General features: G+C 44.2%; 1 protein-coding gene across 1 annotated transcript; it reads right to left on the minus strand.

Annotated features, from left to right (window-relative positions):
* Positions 1-13,357: 13,357 nt before the first annotated feature.
* LOC309693074 (uncharacterized protein) lies at positions 13,358-16,734 on the minus strand (the record flags this gene model as incomplete). Its single annotated transcript, XM_082512050.1, has 2 exons — positions 13,358-14,529; positions 15,015-16,734. The coding sequence occupies 2 exons, from the start codon at positions 16,732-16,734 to the stop codon at positions 13,358-13,360; spliced, it is 2,892 nt and encodes a 963-aa protein (XP_082368176.1).
* Between the last annotated feature and the right edge of the window lie 287 nt (positions 16,735-17,021).

Raw genomic sequence — 17,021 nt, forward strand, 5'->3', positions numbered from 1 at the left:
GTTTTACAACTAACTATTATTGAAAAACATTCCTGATAAATCAATTGACGTAGGTGTGCAAAGGGTACCTTCAGCAACCATTACCCCATATCGCAATAGCACATTGTGCAAGTTTAGCATGTTAAAAGACTGACTGATCTTTAGATAAACAGTTGCTTTCATCCAGCTGCAAACTGGCTGATTTGGCTAGATGAACTTCTGGATCATTAAATGGAGCAAGAAATGACCAAATACCTAGATTTCACACCTGCAGTTTTCACTTAATAAACATTTATGCTAGGACTTTGGTCAGATTTGCATTCTTTTGGCATTAAAATGTGTTTTTGGGATTCATTAAAAAGGCACAAAAAAAAGTGACTACCCACATAGCAATCTGGTCTGGCCCAGATCTGGTATCAAGCCGGGACTGCTGGCTGACTTCTGGCATGGTAAGTGGTATGTCATCCAGATATGGGCCAGGCCTGGCATAGATGGCACTGTCTATGTAATGGCATGCCATATCAGTTTTGTTGCAGTTTGGTGTATGTGGCCCAGGCCCATAGAAAACAGGTCTAGCCCTGATCTGGAATCAAGCTGGCACTTCTGACTAGGTTTGACAGGTTTGTGAGTGTACACTCTATCCAATACCTAGTGACGGTTTACACATCTTTGCCTGTAGGTGCTGTAGCTCAGCAGGTAGCGCAAGTCAGCTACTGATCAGAAGATTAGTGGTTCAATCCCTAGTTCATCCAGTCTGCATGTCAAGAGTGAGAATGTGTATGAATGTAGCTAGAAAGCACTCAGTTTAGAGAAACTGTGTGAATGTGGCATGTTGTACAGAGCGCTTTGAATAACCTGGAAGAGTAGAAAAGCACTATATAAGAATCAGTGTCTGAACAGTTCGGTCATGTTACTTTTGCACTATTATGTCCTGGTGCATGTTGTTATTACATGACTTGATTAACCCTTTAAGACCTACCATAGAACCAAGTCCGCCAGAGCTTATATTATATTTTTACATGTTGTAGTGCCATTTTTGGGAGCATTTCAAGTTGATATACATCAATACATCCATTATATCCCAAATTTTAATAATATATATGCATTAAGTGCATAGTAATTACATAAATTGCAAAAAAGTGCAATAAACTACAAAAAAATTGAAAATCGTTTTTGTTTTTTTAACATATATTTCTAGTTAGAGAAATGTAAGAGGCTTATCCCTCAAAACTGTAAATACAAAAAAGTTGCACAAAATAGTTTTCCCACCAAAGGAAATTTATTTTAAGTGTCTTCATAGTTTTATTTTTGAGATACACCAATTTTCATATACTGCAGGAAAAACGAAAAAAGATATTATAGTGCAAATTTGCAAAAAAACAGCATATGCATCAAAATAAACTATTTCTAGCAGTGCAATATGAGTCCTAAGCATCCCAGAAACGACACAGAAAGTCATAAAGTCAAACATAACTTTTAAGAACACAAGTATAGACTCATAAGGCCACGATGGTAAAAAACTACATTTCCGCAAAATCACGTCACTTCCGGTTTCGGGCAGGTCATGCCGGACATGTGATAGTTCGCGCTGATGGACGTAGGAAGTGTTACAAACAGCTGATCGGATCGGCAAAGCGTGTTTCTGGAATATTATGTTTTTGCTGCTGCAAGTGCTTTTTATGCAGTTTTTGCAAAGCTATATGTGGAAGGAAACCGTGACCTAGGACAAGCTGATGGCATAAGATGTAAGTACAACTCCTCTGGTTTCATATGCAAAAAAAATTATTGCGCTAGCTTACGTGGTTGCAGAGCTACCGGGATTTAAAAATAGTTACGCAAAATGGAGCGTGTCTGCTCCGATCGGCTTTAAAGGATTAAAAGTAAAATATTAAGTTTTAAAAACCCCAACTATACAGTAAAAACTCGATTTTGATATAGAAGATTCGAAAGGCTTATTAACAACTATTTTTCAGAGAGCTTGTCTTATTCTATTAGGGGTGCCAGGTGTTAAACTCATTTTACATTGTGGGCTACGTACAGCCCATTTTGATCTTAAGTCAGCCGGACCAGCAAAATTCCTTTTTGTGTAAAGAAGTTTAATCACACATTTAATCCCTGAGATATTTTAATACAAGAAAAAGAAGAGTAATTTAAGCAATAGATCTCAGTTTTCTACATAAATGCTGCTTTGGGTTTAAATTATAATAATAATAATGGATACTTTATTGATCCCCATGGGGAAATTACTTGTTTTTCTCTGCATTTGACCCATTCACTCAGTGAAGCAGTGGGCAGCCCACTAAGCAGGCGCCCGGGGAGCAGTGTGTAGGGACGGTACCTTGCTCAGGGGTACCTCAGGGTAGCCGTTAAGTGGATTCGAACCGCCGACCTTCCGATCATGGGGCGACCACTTTACCTACTGAGCTATCCCTGCCCATAATCTGTAACTTTACATAAAAAGTTGCTCATTTCTCCATTTATAAAATGTAAAATGTGTGTTAACAGGCAGAATATATTTTTTCTTCTGTTCATTTAAAAATATCATACATTTCTATAGATAGATCTTGGAATAAACAGGAACTTTGTCATTATAGTATTACTTATTTACTTGTGTAACATGAATGGTCATGGAGGAGGTGTTTTATTTAGTTGTAAAATTTGTAAAATTTGTTAAAAGTCAAAAAAGCATGCCCTGTTTACAGTTTCCAAAGCCATCCAAACCCCTGGTTTAACTATTTTAGGAAGAGAAGCTTTTGATCCAATGGCCCATCCCCCCCCCGGGTAACTCACATTAAATGAGCCTCTTGGTTCAACAGTGGTTCTTTATGCTTGCAAGACTGTACTGCTGCCAAAAACAGAGCACTCTACTGTAATGCACTCTGTAGGTTAACCCTTTAAAGCCGGTTGGAGCGGACACGCTCCATTTTGCGTAACTATTTTTAAATCCCGGTAGCACTGCAACCACGTAAGCTAGCGCAATAATTTTTTTTGCATATGAAACCGGAGGAGTTGTACTTACATCTTATGCCATCAGCTTGTCCTAGGTCAGAGTTCCCTTCCACATATAGCTTTGCAAAAACTGCATAAAAAGCACTTGCAGCAACAAAAACATAATATTCCAGAAACACGCTTTGCCGATCCGATCAGCTGTTTGTAACACTTCCTACGTCCATCAGCGCGAACTATCGCATGTCCGCCATGACCTGCCCGAAACCGGAAGTGACGTCATTTTGCGGAAATGTAGTTTTTTTTTTTTTTACCATCAGGGCCTTATGAGCCTATACTTGTGTTTTTAAAAGTTATGTTTGACTTTATGACTTTCTGTGTCGTTTCTGGGATGCTTAGGACTCATATTGCACTGATGGATATAGTTTATTTTGATGCATATGCTGTTATTTTGCAAATTTGCATTATAATATTTATTTTCATTTTTGCTGCAGTATGTGAAAATTGGTGTATTTCAAAAATAAAACTATGAAGACACTTAAAATAAATTTCCTGTGGTGGGAAACTATTTTGTGCAACTTTTTTGTATTTACAGTTTTGAGGGATAAGCCTCTTAAATTTCTCTAACTACAAATATATGTTAAAAAAAAATCAAAAACGATTTTCAATTTTTTTGTAGTTTATTGCACTTTTTTGCAATTTATGTAATTACTATGCACTTAATGCATATATATTATTAAAATTTGGGCTATAATGGTTGTATTGATGTATATCAACTTGAAATGCTCCCAAAAATGGCTACACAGCATGTAAAAATATAATATAAGCTCTGGCGGACTTGGTTCTATGGTAGGTCTTAAAGGGTTAAACAGCTCATACTGAGACATACAGTGGGGCAAAAAAGTATTTAGTCAGCCACCGATTGTGCAAGTTCCCCCACTTAAAATGATGACAGAGGTCAGTAATTTGCACCAGAGGTACACTTCAACTGTGAGAGACAGAATGTGAAAAAAAATCCATGAATCCACATGGTAGGATTTGTAAAGAATTTATTTGTAAATCAGGGTGGAAAATAAGTATTTGGTCAATAACAAAAATACAACTCAATACTTTGTAACATAACCTTTGTTGGCAATAACAGAGGTCAAACGTTTACTATAGGTCTTTACCAGGTTTGCACACACAGTAGCTGGTATTTTGGCCCATTCCTCCATGCAGATCTTCTCGAGAGCAGTGATGTTTTGGGGCTGTCGCCGAGCAACACGGACTTTCAACTCCCGCCACAGATTTTCTATGGGGTTGAGGTCTGGAGACTGGCTAGGCCACTCCAGGACTTTCAAATGCTTCTTACGGAGCCACTCCTTTGTTGCCCGGGCGGTGTGTTTTGGATCATTGTCATGTTGGAAGACCCAGTCTCATTTCATCTTCAAAGTTCTCACTGATGGAAGGAGGTTTTGGCTCAAAATCTCACGATACACGGCCCCATTCATTCTGTCCTTAACACGGATCAGTCGTCCTGTCCCCTTGGCAGAAAAACAGCCCCATAGCATGTTTCCACCCCCATGCTTCACAGTAGGTATGGTGTTCTTTGGATGCAACTCAGTATTCGTCTTCCTCCAAACACGACGAGTTGAGTTTATACCAAAAAGTTCTACTTTGGTTTCATCTGACCACATGACATTCTCCCAATCCTCTGCTGTATCATCCATGTGCTCTCTGGCAAACTTCAGACGGGCCTGGACATGCACTGGCTTCAGCAGCGGAACACGTCTGGCACTGCGGGATTTGATTGATTCCTGCCGTTGTAGTGTGTTACTGATGGTGACCTTTGTTACTTTGGTCCCAGCTCTCTGCAGGTCATTCACCAGGTCCCCCCGTGTGGTTCTGGGATCTTTGCTCACCGTTCTCATGATCATTTTGACCCCACGGGATGAGATCTTGCGTGGAGCCCCAGATCGAGGGAGATTATCAGTGGTCTTGTATGTCTTCCATTTTCTGATGATTGCTCCCACAGTTGATTTTTTCACACCAAGCTGCTTGCCTATTGTAGATTCACTCTTCCCAGTCTGGTGCAGGTCTACAATACTTTTCCTGGTGTCCTTCGAAAGCTCTTTGGTCTTGGCCATGGCGGAGTTTGGAGTCTGACTGTTTGAGGCTGTGGACAGGTGTCTTTTATACAGATGATGAGTTCAAACAGGTGCCATTCATACAGGTAATGAGTGGGGGACAGAAAAGCTTCTTACAGAAGACGTTACAGGTCTGTGAGAGCCAGAGATTTTCCTTGTTTGAGGTGACCAAATACTTATTTTCCACCCTGATTTACGAATAAATTCTTTACAAATCCTACCATGTGAATTCATGGATTTTTTTTTCACATTCTGTCTCTCACAGTTGAAGTGTACCTCTGGTGCAAATTACTGACCTCTGTCATCATTTTAAGTGGGGGAACTTGCACAATCGGTGGCTGACTAAATACTTTTTTGCCCCACTGTAAATACCCATTCATACATAATGAACTTGTTTTCAATAAGTATCACTGAATACACATTCTCTTGTCACTAAAGCTCAGTTCCAGGCATTTGGTGTATGTGAAATTAATGACAGAGATAACTCAGCAAAGTACATGAAGGGCTGGGGTACCTGGCAGTGTCATTCCTTCTTATTTATGTGTACACTTCGGGTTATCTCTACAAATGAATGCCTAACAGTTCTGTCGCCTAACCAGAACCCTGCCTGTCAATATTCAAGTCATCACCCTCCTCTCATACACTGGCTCAAATAAAGCTAGTGCAAGTTAAGCTATTATAACTGCAATAGAAACTTAGAATGTTCTGAATGAGTAGTAATGAGGGGACCGACTCATGGCGGGGGTTAACTACCAAAAGGAAGTTACCTCCCACCCAAAAGCAAACAAAAAACTGACCACTGTCCACAGAGAGCCTGGGTCACCTATAGCTCTCAGCCTTGCATGATGGACAGCCAGCAGGCCCTGATCACATAACCCTTATGGGGTTTATAGTTTATAGTTTTATATTATTTATTTAGTATTTATAGTTCTTGGTTTCTTTCTAGTCCTTGTGTGTTACCCAGTAGCTCGATAGCTAGCCAGCTCACTAGAGCCAGAGAGAACAGTGAACTCCTGGCACATCGTTTTCAAACCCCCAGCAGTCTTTTACTACTCAGGTAAACATGAAATATTAGTCACTTAGATAGGTTAAAAATGTTATTGTTTGGGTTTTTTCAGTGTTTTATTTGTTTGTGACTAAATCGGTTTGGCTGAGACTACCTCTGAATAGATGTCAAACAGAAAAATGATTAAACAGAAGTGTGAGATGGTCAGTCTGAAGACTAGACTGTCCAATTTCACAGTCGCTCACTTCCGGCCTACCCGGCCTTCAAAAGACCTTTGCCCACGTAGACCGTGAAGGCCGGGTCCTCAGGAGGATCCAGCCTCTGAATTTGGACACAGCTATAGTGTTTGTTTCCTTCTGTCCTTTTCTATATTCCTCATGTTCTTTAGTTTAGCCTTACCCAGTCTACGTTTTATTAGTGTTTTAAATTCTCCCCTTCGTTGTTGACTTGTAGTGTTTTTGTTCAGCCAATAATAAAGGCTTGTCTTTTGTTAATGTCCACCTCATTCCCGTGTGTCTGCATTCGGGCCCTCTTCCTCTCATCTTGACACGGTTTGCCTAGCTAACGATGACCGTTTTAAACTTACATGTTAGTGTATCTTAAATTGTTTACAAGATTGCAGTCTTACACTTTCAAAACCATGCAGTTCTGATGTGATGTAGGCAATTCTGAATAACTTTTTTTTTAAATTTGTTGACCTTGTGATGCAATTTGACTCTTGTATGAATTTCAGCTAGACTTAACCAAAGACTTTACAGTAACTATTGTATCTTGACACATTTCCCCCCCTATTTTTAAAACCATTTAAAATAACTTTCATGAATAGCAGACATTAAAGCACTACCCACATTTTTTATCCATTTAATGTTTAATTAAATGGATAAAATGAATGAATGTTATTAATTTCTTTAAAAGTCCCGTTTCCTAAAGTGACTGGTTTACAGTGTTTGTGTTGGGAAGATGCCGGATAACCGAGGGGAGACTTGGTGTCTAATCTCATAATTTTATTGTTTGTAACTGTTCACAGTATTTTTGATGTATAAACATATATGTATATTAACACATTTGTGTCCTGTTCAGATTTGTGCAGAGTGGTTTACGAAATTTCCCACTCGTGGGACTAATAAAGGTATCTTATCTTATCTTATCTTATCTCAACAAAACAGAACAACAACACTAGTAAATAAGGAATATTGGATCTATTCTTACTACATACATGCCTGTACACTCATAAACAGCTGATTCAGAAGTTGCTCAGCAGTGCCCTCTTGAGGTACTGCATAGGTGTTGCTAAATGAGAGGACATTAAAAATGGGCAACTGTTTCATGTGTAACAAAAAGCATTCTGAGAGCTCCACCAATAGTAAGCATTTTGTATATATTCATTTTGTTTCTTGTGCTCTTTTTAAACTTCAAGAAGTTTGCAGTGCAGTAGAAACAAGTGAAAAGTGCAGGTTTTTGTTATTTGCCCCATTGAAACCCATTTTAATATCCATCCATCCATCCATTCGCTTATCCTTTTCAGGGTCGCGGGGAGCGCTGGAGCCTATCCCAGCTGTCATAGGGTGAGAGGCAGGGTACACCCTGGTCAGGTCGCCAGTCTGTCGCAGGGCCAACACACACGGACAGACAACCATTCGCACTCTCATTCACTCGCACATTCACACCTAGTGGCAATTTGGATTATCCGATTAACCTATCCCCACAAGCTGCATGTCTTTGGACGGTGGGAGGAAGCCGGAGTACCCGGAGAGAACCCACGCAAACACGGGGAGAACATGCAAACTCCACACAGAAAGACCCCGGCCTGATGGTGGAATTGAACTCAGGACCTTCTTGCTGTGCGGCAACAGTGCTAACCACCGTGCCGCCCTTATTGCAATTATTTCCCATTTTAATATACTAGATATAATTTTCAGTGCAATTATTACTTGTTTTTATTGTGGCTATAGTAGTTGTGTAGCATTAATTTTGTTGTTTAGTAAAATTTTTTAAAATGTTCAGTAATAAATATGAAGTGAAAAAGTTTTTTATCTGAAGTTTATTTTATTTCAAATTGTTTTATATTGAAACAGTCATGACCTGTTAATTTATTAATCGCATAATAAAATAGTTAAATAGATATTTGGAATAACACTCTCTATACGGCTATCTGTTGTCAGCACAAAGTATTGCAGCATGAAACATAGTTCTAATAAATCGCTCTATATAGCATTATTATCACTTTGACCTTCATATCAATCTGCTGATGAGTCTGTTTCTAAGTTATAATGGTTGCTCTTAATTGTTGACAAATAAATCATTATGCTGACCTTGACAAATTTAGTCTATGTAACACAAATTTTAATGGACCGATAACCTGACCCCACTCTACACCTAGTTTTATAAGAAATTATTTTATTGACACACATGCAAATGCTTCCAAAAACATGTCTTCCCTTTGCCAGAGGAAATGAAATAATAACACGAACACATTATAAAAAAAGACTCACCTTACAGTATTTAGACCTAATTATACATCAGTCACCCACAAAGCCTCAAATTGTTGCAAATTAATTCATACCTTTTAATAATAATAATGGATTGGATTTATATAGCGCTTTTCAAGGCACCCAAAGCGCTTTACAATGCCACTATTCATTCACTCTCACATTCACACACTGGTGGAGGCAAGCTACAGTTGTAACCACAGCTGCCCTGGGGCAGACTGACAGAAGCGAGGCTGCCATATCGCGCCATCGGCCCCTCTGGCCAACACCAGTAGGCGGTAGGGTAAAGTGTCTTGCCCAAGGACACAACGACCAGGACAGAGAGCCCGGGATCGAACCAGCGACCTTCCGGTTACAGATACGTTTCCCAACCCCCTGAGCCACTTCACAATTTTTATCTAGTTATATGAAGCCATTTTAGTCACTTTGTGGATTACAAGGAAAAATAGATCCATCGACCCACGTTATTTTATGAGACACCCACAGTCCTTTCTTTACCTCTGCTCAGGAATGTCTTTAGAAAAATCTGCCCGTTATCCATCTGCTTACTTGCCTTTCCCACTTTTGCTCTCCTGCTGGGAAATAATCTGCTTCACAGAAGTGAATCACTGTCACAGGCAAGGACAAAAGCAGGGTTATAAGAACTTTGTTGCCTGCCTTCTCAGGAAACAGAGCTCAAGCCACAGAGTGCCCAGATCAAAGACTGTGAACCTTTCTGTATCCTTTGTGTCTCACTAACAATTTTAAATCTAGGTGGCATTTCTGTTTGTTCATGAACCTGCAAACACTTATCTTCTAAGAATTTCGGTTATTTCTTTTTCTGCTTGCATACCTTGCAAATCCACCTCTACCCTGCTAAATAAACAATTTCTTTACTGATATTGAAGTTCAGTAAACTTTCTGTCATGTCCTGTGCCAAAATCATTTACATAACCTTGGCAGTTTCTCTCTTATTCACACGTCCTTCTCATAACATAAAAGGCATAGCCTTCAACGTTTAGGCCCCTCTTCTGTGAACCAGCTTCCACTTCAGGTTCAGGACACAGATACCCTCTCTACTTTTAAGATTAGGGTTAAATCTGTCCCTTTTGATAAAGTCTACAGTTAGGGCTGGATATGGTGACCCTAAATCCACCCTTATTTTTGCTGCATTAGACCTGGGCTGCTGGAGGCTTCTCATGATGTGCTGAGCAATTCTCCTTCTCTTACCTCTTTTTACTCACCATGTGTTTATACACCACTCTGCATTTAAATATCAGTTGTTATTAATTTCTTGCTCTCTTCCACAGCAATTCTTTTGTCCTCTCCCCCACTCTCACCTCTAACTAGTAGCAGCACATGGCTGCACCTCCCTGAACCTGGTTCTGCTGAAGGTTTCTTCCTGTTAAAAAGGCATTTTTCCACGGCTGCCAAAGTGCTTGCTCATAGGTCATCGTCTGACTCTTTCTTGAGGTGACTGTTGTTGTGATTGGTGCTATCTGAATAAAATTTATTTGTTATCTCTCTTGCTGCTACTAGTTTTCATTCTCCTTCTTTCCAGAGCATACCTCCACCTCATTGGGCTCCCTTCATGTGCTCCCTGCTCTTGCTCACAAAGTCACCTGCAAATATCAAAGTCTATGGAGATGATGAGCTCATGTCGTAACCAATGTTCCCTCTAATTTTTCATGTGTCTGAGCGAACACACAAACTCCCTGAGCGGTCCCTTGGACCACTGTAAGCAACAGCAGACGTGCGCACTGTGGTCACTGTGGTTGTTCATGACCTGTGCAGTATGTTAACACTATTGGAAGTAAAAATAACTTGAACTCCAATTTTGAAAACACAACTTTCTTTCTTTCTTTTTTTATAAAGCTCTGACTTGTATTATGAGTATGAGTCTGTGGTCTGGGAGAGAGTCCTGTAACTCTCTGTCTGCAAAATACAGTATATAATGACGATTGTTGGGCAATTAATTATATAGTTACTTCTTCAAAAAAGTAACTGAGTTATGCAAACAACAAAGTTTTTTGCAGCTGTTTACCTAAAAATGCAGCCAAGGCGTTTTTTAAATAAATATTTCAAGCTATTTACAGAACAATCAGGTGTTCTGCATCAAATCTGATGCCACACAAATTATTTTTGCCACTCCAAAAAATCATTTCTGTCCAATATGAGATAAAGGAGAATAACAGCCTGATACCTGCAGGCCTGACAACAGGAGATGTATCGCTCCTGTAACCAGTGGCGGTCCTAGCCTGTTTAGTGTCATGGTCCTGGGTCGTGCGACTCGGTGTTTTGTGTTTAGTCTATTTTGATGTTTATTGATTGTTTAGGTTCATTAAGGTAGTCCAGCCATTTGTATATATCACCCTTGCATTACGTCTCCCTTGCCCTTCGTGTGTTTATGTCTGTGCGTCTTGTACTGTCAAGTTCATGCTGTCAGTATTGTCACCTCCCCCTGTACTACGTTACGTCTCCCCGGTTCATGTCTCATGTTTCCTGTTTTACTTTGAAGGCCTGCATTCACTGTCAGTGTATTCAGTTTCACTCCTCCTGTCCTGTCGTTAAGTTCATGTGTGTCAGCTGCGTTCCCATGTGTGGCCACTTCCCCTGATCATCCCTCATGTGTATTTAGTCTCTGTGTTTCTTACAGTCTGTGTCGAGTCGTCTGTGTTCCCACCCTCCGTGTTTCCATGCCCGGTCTGTTGTATTCTAAGTCATAGCCTTACCTTAGTTCATTCCCAGTTTAGTTTTCTGTAGTGATGGCCAAATGAAGCTTTCTGAAGCACTGAAGCTTGTATTGAAAAACGGTTCATTACTCGAAGCTTTTCAACACAGTCCTCTCTGGTGACATCTGGTGGCCAAAAATACAAAGAGCAGCTTGAATCCACAAAATAAAACCAACTGCTTCATTACGATTGCCCACTCTACACAGTGGAGTTTTGTCTGATATTGGGCCGCTGTTGTGTTGCTTTGAACGTGTATTTTTTTGGTGGTTAAAAACTCTCCTTGTTTAAACATGCACCATGGTGTGGTCTTCCTTTGCTTGTGACTTCTTGATGTTGGTAAATACAATAATTGAAAAATACCACGTTACATATAATATATACATATGATAATGTACAACACATTATGGAGTATGCTTCTGCTGTGAGGTCCTGCCTCAATGCACTTATGCAATTAATCGCTAGACGGGTATATTTATAAATAATATTATATTAGGGAAATTTTCCCAGACATATTTTTGACCTGGGGGCAGAATTGATTGTGAAATGGAAAGGAAAAATGTTTATGAAATTGCAAATTAAAAACATGATGCGTTTAACCCTTTTTCATTTTTATTTAAAAAGAGAATTTGTCCTAATGTGCGATGGCCGAACCTGTTCCTTTTCGTGGAGATCATTTATCCTGCCTTAAGGAAAATCCCCTCACATGGCCCAGAGGAGGCTGGAGTGCAGAGAAACTGGTAGAGATGCAGTTATACAGCTAAAGAGAATAAATAAATTCAATTGCTGCACATTTGGCAGACTAACATTTTCAGATTAATTAAACAATAAAATATATATTTTTACAACATTACATGTAAAGAGTCAAGTGGAAGTTTTTCTAAAGTTATTTAATGATATTTATATTATGGAAGCAGATTTTTGACATTTTACCTTTTCCCCGTTGTCAGATATAATAAACACGCACAAAACAAAAGTAAACAGCCAGAACACAAAGCTGGAAAACCCACCCGATTGACAAAAATCAACTCAAAACACTCCCACACAACAGAACCTCCTCTATTCCTAGTGGCTCCAAATCTCTCAGTGGAATGATCAGTGGTTCGCTATCTGTCACCATCAAAACACTCCACAAATCCCGTGAATGATTCGCTTCTGATTCCACTGAATCAGATATCGAAGCAGTTCGGTTCTAAATGAAGCTTCGGACGTCCCCGATCACGTGATTCTGGCCAAACGAATCAAGCTTCGATACAGTGCTTCTGAAGCAGTGTGTTGATTTTTTTGACACACGCACCGGAGCTTCAGCTTCAAGTGGACCATCACTAGTTTTCTGTTTAGTTATTGCTTTTGTGCTCCTCTTATTCTTGTTTGTTTCTCTTGTGTTACCAGCCACAATAAAAGGCTCGCCTTCTGTTAACCCTTGTGCGCCCGCCTGTTCTCGGGGCGTGGGTCGTGGTGACCCCCCGAGGTGTGTGTGTGTGTGTGTGTGTGTGTGTGTGTGTGTGTGTGTGTGTGTGTGTGTGTGTGATGATGATGATGATGATGGTGTGTGTGTGTGTGTGTGTGTGTGTGTGTGTGTGTGTGTGATGATGATGATGATCCTGATGATGGTGTTGGTGGCGATGGGGGGTCTTGGTAACCCCCTGGGGGGGGGGGGATATGTGTGTTTTATGATGATTAGGGTGGGGGTCCTAGCGACCCCCTCGGGCATATGTGATGATGATGATGATGATGATGATTGATAGGTTTGGGGTCACTAGGACCCCCCGGGGGGCATATGTGATGATGATGATGATGATGATGATGATGATAGGTTTGGGGTCACTAGGACCCCCCCCGGGGGGCATATGTGATGATGATGATGATGATGATGATGATGATGATGATAGGTTTGGGGTCACTAGGACCCCCCCGGGGGGCATATGTGATGATGATGATGATGATGATGATGATGATGATGATGGGTTTGGGGTCACTAGGACCCCCCGGGGGGCATATATTGTGTGATGATGATGATGATGATGATGATGATGATGATGATGATGATAGGGTGGGGTGGGGGTGGGTCGCTAGGGGACCACCGTTGGGGCGCTTGTGTTATCACGGCGTCGGTGGCGTCCGGGGAGCTGCATCGCGGGAAGAAGAAGAAGAAGAAGAAGCGGCGCAGTTGGGACAGTACGTGACGGCGCAGTTTGTACACACGTGCGCTCGGCACTCGCGGCACAGGATCTTGGTCTTGACGTCTTTGCTCCTGGGACACACGCGGCACCTTCGCCTCTTGACCGGAGAGGAGTCGCGTGGCGTAGCGTTGTTAGAGGCTGCCTCGGCGGTAGCGCCTCGGGCCGCGACTCTGCCTCCTCCTCCTCCTCCTCCTCCCGGTCCTCGCGCTAAAGCCGCCCTGGCTTCGAGCATGGGGCGCGCGAGCGCTTTGCCCAGTCGCTCGAGGAAGAGCCGTCGTCTGTTGAGCTTGCCCGGCATCCAGTCGGGGTGAATTTCCCTCCACAGCACGAACGCGTTGTAGGCCGCCACGTCGACCATGTTGTGGAAAAGGGCCACGGGCCACCTGCGGGTCTTTCTCCTGCAGCTGTACGTGCTCACGACCTTGTCCAGGTTGTCCACTCCTCCCTTGGTGCGGTTGTAATGCAGCACCAAGGGCGGTTTCGCGCCGCTTCTGTTGCTGCTGCCGCCGCTGCTGTTGCCGCTGCTGCTGTTGCTGATGCGGCGGCTAGGCCGGGGCTCGGGGCCGGAGCGATGGTGGTAATAACGAGGAGCTGTGGTGAGGAGCAGCACGTTCTTGTTCTTCTTGGCCACGTAGGAGAGGATGATCGTGTCGGGCCCTCCTCCTCCTCCTCCTCCTCCTCCTTCTCGTCCTCCTCTTCCTCCCCCTCGTCCCGCGGAGCCGCCGAGTACCACGGATTCGACGGAGCCCACGGCCCTGCCCTTGACGCAGCGCAGCTCTCTGGGGATCTCGGGTCTGTTCGACCGCAGAGTGCCCAGCACGGTGTGGCCTCTCTCGCGATAGAGCCTATCGGCGAGCTCGCGCGAGGTGAAAAAGTTGTCGCACGTGACGTTGCGTCCCGGAGTCAGTCCCTCGGTGAGGTCCACGACCACTCGAGTGGCCAGGTGCTTTTCGGGAGGGCCGCGCTTGTCGGGCTTGCCGGTGTAGACTTGCATCTTCCACGCGTAGCTGGAACGCGCGTCGCACGCCACCCATATCTTGATCCCGTACCTGGCCGGCTTGCTGGGCATGTACTGTCTGAACGGACACCGTCCTGATGGATGGATGGAGAGAGAGAGAGAGAGAGAGAGAGAGAGAGAGAGAGAGAGAGAGAGAGAGAGAGAGAGAGAGATGTGGGAAAGTGTGGGGGGAGATTGGGGCAGAAACGCAAGGAGAAGACATTCAATTCAATTCAATTTTATTTATATAGCGCCAAATCACAACAAAAGTCGCCTCAAGGCGCTTCATAGATACAAAGACATAAAGAGTCATAGACTTCATAGCTTCATAGCTTCATAGACATAAAGACATAAAGAGTCATAGACTTCATAGCTTCATAGCTTCATAGACATAAAGAGTCATGCGAAAGCACCACAAACGCGGAACCCAACACGAGTATGCAACAGAGCAGCGAGCTAGCCCGTTTTCGTCATTCCCGCTCCTATTCCTCCTCCCAGTCACACACACACACACACACACACACACACACACACACACACACACACACACACACACACACACCACATAGTACGTACGTACCTCTGAACGGCACCAGTCTCTCGTCGACGGTGACCTCCGGTCCCGGGCGGTACATGGCGGGCAACCTCGCGCACCACTCGTCCCACACGGCTCTGATGGGGGCCAGTTTGTCGTAGCAGCTATCGCCGCCCTCGCCCTCGCCCTCGCCTTCGCCTCGCCCGGCCCTTCTGGTCTCCCTGTCGTCGAAGCGCAGCGCGCTCGAGTAGGCTCGAAAGGTCTTGAGCGGCATCGTGGCTCTGAACACGGACCTGCCGCTCTCGGCGTCCCACAGGCTCTCGCAGGCCTCTCCCCGGGACCTGTACACGCCGGCGAGCACGAGCAGCCCCAGGTAGGCTCGGAACTCGACGCGGCCCATGGGCTTCCATCCGTCGATGGCGGGCCTGCGCCTGCCCGCTTCCAGGTTGGTCATGGCGATCACCGAGTCCTCTATCTCCGGCGGAAAGTAGGCCATGAACGCGGAGGCCTCGTCTCGCGCCGCCGCCACGGCCTCTTCGGTGGGGCCTCGTCCCGGCGGGTCGAGGTCGTCGTCTTCTTCTTCTAATTCTAATTCTTCTTCTTCTTCTTCTTCTTCTTCTTCTTCTTCTTCTTCTTCTTCTTCATAGTCTTTGTCTTCTTCATCGTCATCGTTATAATCATCAGCGAGGACGTCTTCTTCTTCTTCTTCATCATCATTGGCGAGGATGTCTTCTTTTTCTTCTTCATAGTCTTTGTCTTTGTCTTCTTCTTCTTCTTCTTCTTCTTCTTTTTCTTCTTCTTCTTCTTCTTCATCATCATTGGCGAGGATGTCTTCTTTTTCTTCTTCTTCTTCTTCTTCTTCTTCATTGTCTTTGTCTTCTTCTTCATCATCATTGGCGAGGATGTCTTCTTCTTCTTCTTCATAGTCTTTGTCTTCTTCTTTTTCTTCTTCTTCATCATCATCATCATCATCATCGGCGAGGACGTCTTCTTCTTCTTCTTCTTCTTCTTCTTCTTCCTCTTCTTCTTCTTCTTCTTCATAGTCTTTGTCTTCTTCGTCATCGTCGTAGTCGTAATCGTCGGCTACATCAGCGTCGCGAGTTTCACCGACAGCGCCGCGGCCGCGATCGCGCCCAGGATCATGAACGCCACCTGCAGCGCGGCCGGCGTCGTCCTCTTGCCAAATCTCCCGAGTCCCCCGCCCCGGTGGGTCGGCGCCTGCTTCTTCTTCCTCTCCCTCTCGGCGGTTCGACTCGCCTTGCGAGCCGCCGTCCTGGCAGAGTTGCGACGCCATTTCGTAACCGCGATCGTCTTCCTCGCAACTACCCACCCCATCGTTTTCGTCCTCCTGATCCTCCGAGTGGCTCTCCTCCTCCTCGTCGTCTGCGAGCGTTCGGGCCGTCGGGTCGTCGTTGTCGTCCCCCTCGGCCTCTTGCTCCTCTTCCTTGCTCTCGTCCTCCTCCAAGTTCTCCTGTAGCTGCTGCTGCTGCTGCTGCTGCTGCTGCTGCTGCTGCTGCTGCCGCTGCTGCCGCTGCTCTTGGTCTTCCTCGACCCCTAGCCCTCGATAGCGAAACGTGGCCGGTCGCAACAACGGAGCCACCGGAGCCGACCACGCAGCGTACGCCAAATGCGATGGCGATGGCGACGGTGATGGTGAGCGGGAGGAGGAGGAGGAGGAGGAGGAGGAGGAGGACACCGCTGGCGATTGCGATCCGCCTGTACCGACCTTAGTGCTCTTTGGCTCCCACGGTCTAGTGCGTGACATTATCTTCTTCTTCTTCTTCTTCGTCTTCTTCTGCTTTCGCCGGGGTGTTTCTCGACCACCTTTTTACAAGACTTTATATCTCTCTCTCTCTCTCTCTCTCTCTCTCTCTCTCTCTCTCTCTCTCTCTCTCTCTCTCCAATCACATCCCATCCAATCCCCATCCCATCCCATCCCCATCCCATCGGGGGGGGGGGGGGGATCTCGCGACCCCAACCTCCTCCCTCCCTCCCTCCCTCCCTCGGCGGGGGACCCGCATCCCCCGAGCCCGCCATCCCATCCCATCCCAT

This window comes from Aulonocara stuartgranti (assembly GCF_965226115.1).
Source record: "Aulonocara stuartgranti genome assembly, chromosome: 17".
NCBI classification, from domain to species: domain Eukaryota; kingdom Metazoa; phylum Chordata; class Actinopteri; order Cichliformes; family Cichlidae; genus Aulonocara; species Aulonocara stuartgranti.